Source organism: Limulus polyphemus, unplaced genomic scaffold (genome assembly GCF_000517525.1).
Source record: "Limulus polyphemus unplaced genomic scaffold, Limulus_polyphemus-2.1.2 Scaffold1296, whole genome shotgun sequence".
In the NCBI taxonomy this organism is placed as follows: domain Eukaryota; kingdom Metazoa; phylum Arthropoda; class Merostomata; order Xiphosura; family Limulidae; genus Limulus; species Limulus polyphemus.
Genome location: NW_013666906.1, coordinates 1 through 2,908, shown reverse-complemented (window position 1 = coordinate 2,908; position 2,908 = coordinate 1). Strand labels below are relative to the sequence as shown.

Below are 2,908 nucleotides of genomic sequence, written 5' to 3'. Positions count from 1 at the left end.
AATTAATAGTTCGACCAGTTTGATATTTTTCCCTGAAATTGATCTTAGAATTCTTCGTAGCTGTGACTATTTCCCATCTTTCCTTTAATATCGTTGTTCTTCTCACATAGCCGAGAAACTTGAACTGAACAACGATTGTGCCCTTACGGGTTGCAATGGTGAAGCCAACTTTTGGCGTGTCAGCCAAATTATTGCCGTGGGTCATAGGTTGCTGACCACTGGTCTAGTGTATATCAGGAATCAAAATGCTCAGAAGAACCAATAAGAAAATACAACCCTAATAATAATGATGTTCGACATACCACTGAAAACAAAAGTTGTTTGTTTTCTCTTATGCTTACTCTACCATGTCAATTATCTTCTAACCCTGGATATAGCTCTGATATTTTGTTATGTATGGATGGTATTTTATAGTATTGGTTGTGTGTTTGTGTTTATAATGCATTGATGAGATACTAGCTGTTACTCTTCATGCTTTTGTTATTTGATATTGGGCATAAACTGTTCTTGACTCTATAGCATTTTTATTCTTTATACTTCTCCTAAAGTGACAAACTGTGGATCTGCGGGTCCATGGCTTGTATCCCAATTCTCTACACATTGGGTCCATGGGTGCATTATGAGAGTGATGTCAAATTCTACTATTCAGTTAGGACTAGCCCAAAATCTGGTTGTGGGTGATGTTGACTAGCTTCGTTTTCTGTATAAATATTTAAGTATTTTTAATTCAGACCAGCATTGTTTTTTGTGATGTCCGTTTCAACAAGGACTAATACATGTTATTTCATCACTGTTAGTCTATTCTTATATAAGAGATATTCTAGCTTCATGACGTTGATAAAACATGTAGGTTCAAGAAGTCTTGATAGAAATGAATAAAAACCTTATAACCCATTCCAGATATTCTTGCTTAATATTACAGAGTGAAATATTTTTTATTGACTTCTAATCTTTTTTGTTTAATTGGTTTTACAGTTGTTGCTTAATGTTTGAAATTTCTGATTATTCTAAGCTATTAACTATGTCTATGTTTCTTACCATTTTCATGATTTTTTGTGTCGTTTTGTAAATTGCCTTTGTTAGTATATGACACAAAAGCCACAAAAACTTTCTGATTTTTGTTATAGAGGTTTGCTAGAATCTTTATTATAGTATTATATTAAGATAGATAGATATTTACTCTGTATGATTAAGAAAAAAATCATTGCACTTTTTTCTTTCTTTTTTTTATATTAATTTACAAAAATTTTCTATTTATAATGAACAGGAACTTAATATATCAATAAACAATGAAGGAGAACGCCATCTAGTGAACCGTCAGAGTTTTGAAGGGTTAGAAAAGAAACAGAACAAAGTCACGTAAGTTTGTTTTAACAAATAAAATACAATTTTGGTTGAGTATTTTACAACAAGATGTTTTATCTTATTTTAATCTGTTAGGAATTACTAAATATTGTATTTTCTTTCTAATGATGATTGGTTATTCTGGCATGGAAACCATTGCTGATAAGGACTTAAGGCATCCACATTATTAATTTCAATTTTGTAACTTTTAAACCTTTCTACAATAATCCTAACCCCTCCCCCAGGGTGTGTCAACATGTAGTAATATGAAATGATGAAGCTTCTGGCTTAATAACAATACTTAATCACAAGAAATAACTCAACTTTTTAAATACTGTACTGGTTAAGAAATGTAGGTATTTAACTTGAAATCAATTTTTAAAACACAGTTGAAAACTAACAGGACAAAAAGAGCATCCTCTGATTAGGACTGAAAAAGTGATCCTGGTTTTCATTATCACAATGCTGGTCAAATATAAATTTGTATGTGTTTCTTTAAGTTTACAAAACGTGCAGAAAATAAAACGAATGTATTTAATAAAATCACAAAAAGTTTATCTCAATCAAAAATAGCTCTTTCTCTCATAAACCTATTATACAACAGTTCCATATAATCTATGAAACTTCAATGTTGAAATCCTCATTTGGTCCAATACACACGAAATTCAAGTCATTGAACCTCATCAACTTCCCAAAGCACAGGTGACATTATAGCATTTTCAAAGTTTCAAATCATAAAAAAGTTAAAATTTAGCAAGTACTATGCTACTACAATAGTTTCACGATTAAATGTTATTTAAAGATCTTTTAATAATTATAAGAAGATGTGTAACTGGCACTAAAGTATACAAGTAGACTCCAATATTTTGTTTTACTAAAACATCACCATTACCTTATGAAATAGTTGCAGTTAGAAGTATTAACTTATTCTTCAACTCACATTACATGCCCCCCCCTTCCTTCCAGTAGCTCAGCCGTAAGTCTGCAGGCTTATAACACTAAAAACTAGGATTTGACACCTGTGTTGGGCATAGCACAGATAGTCTATTGTATAACTTTGCACTTAACAACAACCAAACCAAATCTCAAACCCACAGCCACATACTTAAATAACATCAAAGGTTAAAGGTCATACTTTATAGCCACATACAATTACACAACTTCTTTGTTTTTTCTGGGCCTAATGGCAACAACTGAAAAGTAAAAATGCATTAAAAATTTCTTAACTTTAATAATTAGAATTTAAAGTTTTTATAACAGACAGAAGTCTTCCTATATGAAGATATATATATTACTGGTTGAATAAAAGCCAATACAGCTACCAAAGTAATTAATCTGAATGTTACTGTAACATTCAGATTATTATTATCTGTTTAGGTTCATCTTTTGTTTGTTTGTTCTTAAGCAAAGCTGAGCAATGGGTTATCCATTCTGTGCTCACTCCAGGTCTTGAAACACAGTTTTCAGCATTATAAGCCTTCTGCCTTAGCACTGAGCAAATTCTCCATTCTGTAGTTGCATCATTTCATGTTAGTTTACTGTTTAATGTACATGTTGACACACC

The 2,908-nt window shown here is 31.4% G+C and overlaps 1 protein-coding gene across 1 annotated transcript in view; it reads left to right on the top strand.

Moving 5' to 3' along the window:
- LOC106462993 (protein KIAA0100-like) overlaps window positions 1–1,359 on the top strand; it is a gene marked incomplete at its 3' end in the record, with an annotated part of 27,759 nt that extends 26,400 nt beyond the window's left edge. Inside the window, exon 14 of the mRNA XM_022390396.1 lies at window positions 1,268–1,359. Within this exon, the coding sequence (XP_022246104.1) occupies window positions 1,268–1,359 (92 nt within the window). The remainder of the gene's footprint in view (window positions 1–1,267) is intronic.
- Window positions 1,360–2,908: the final 1,549 nt, after the last annotated feature.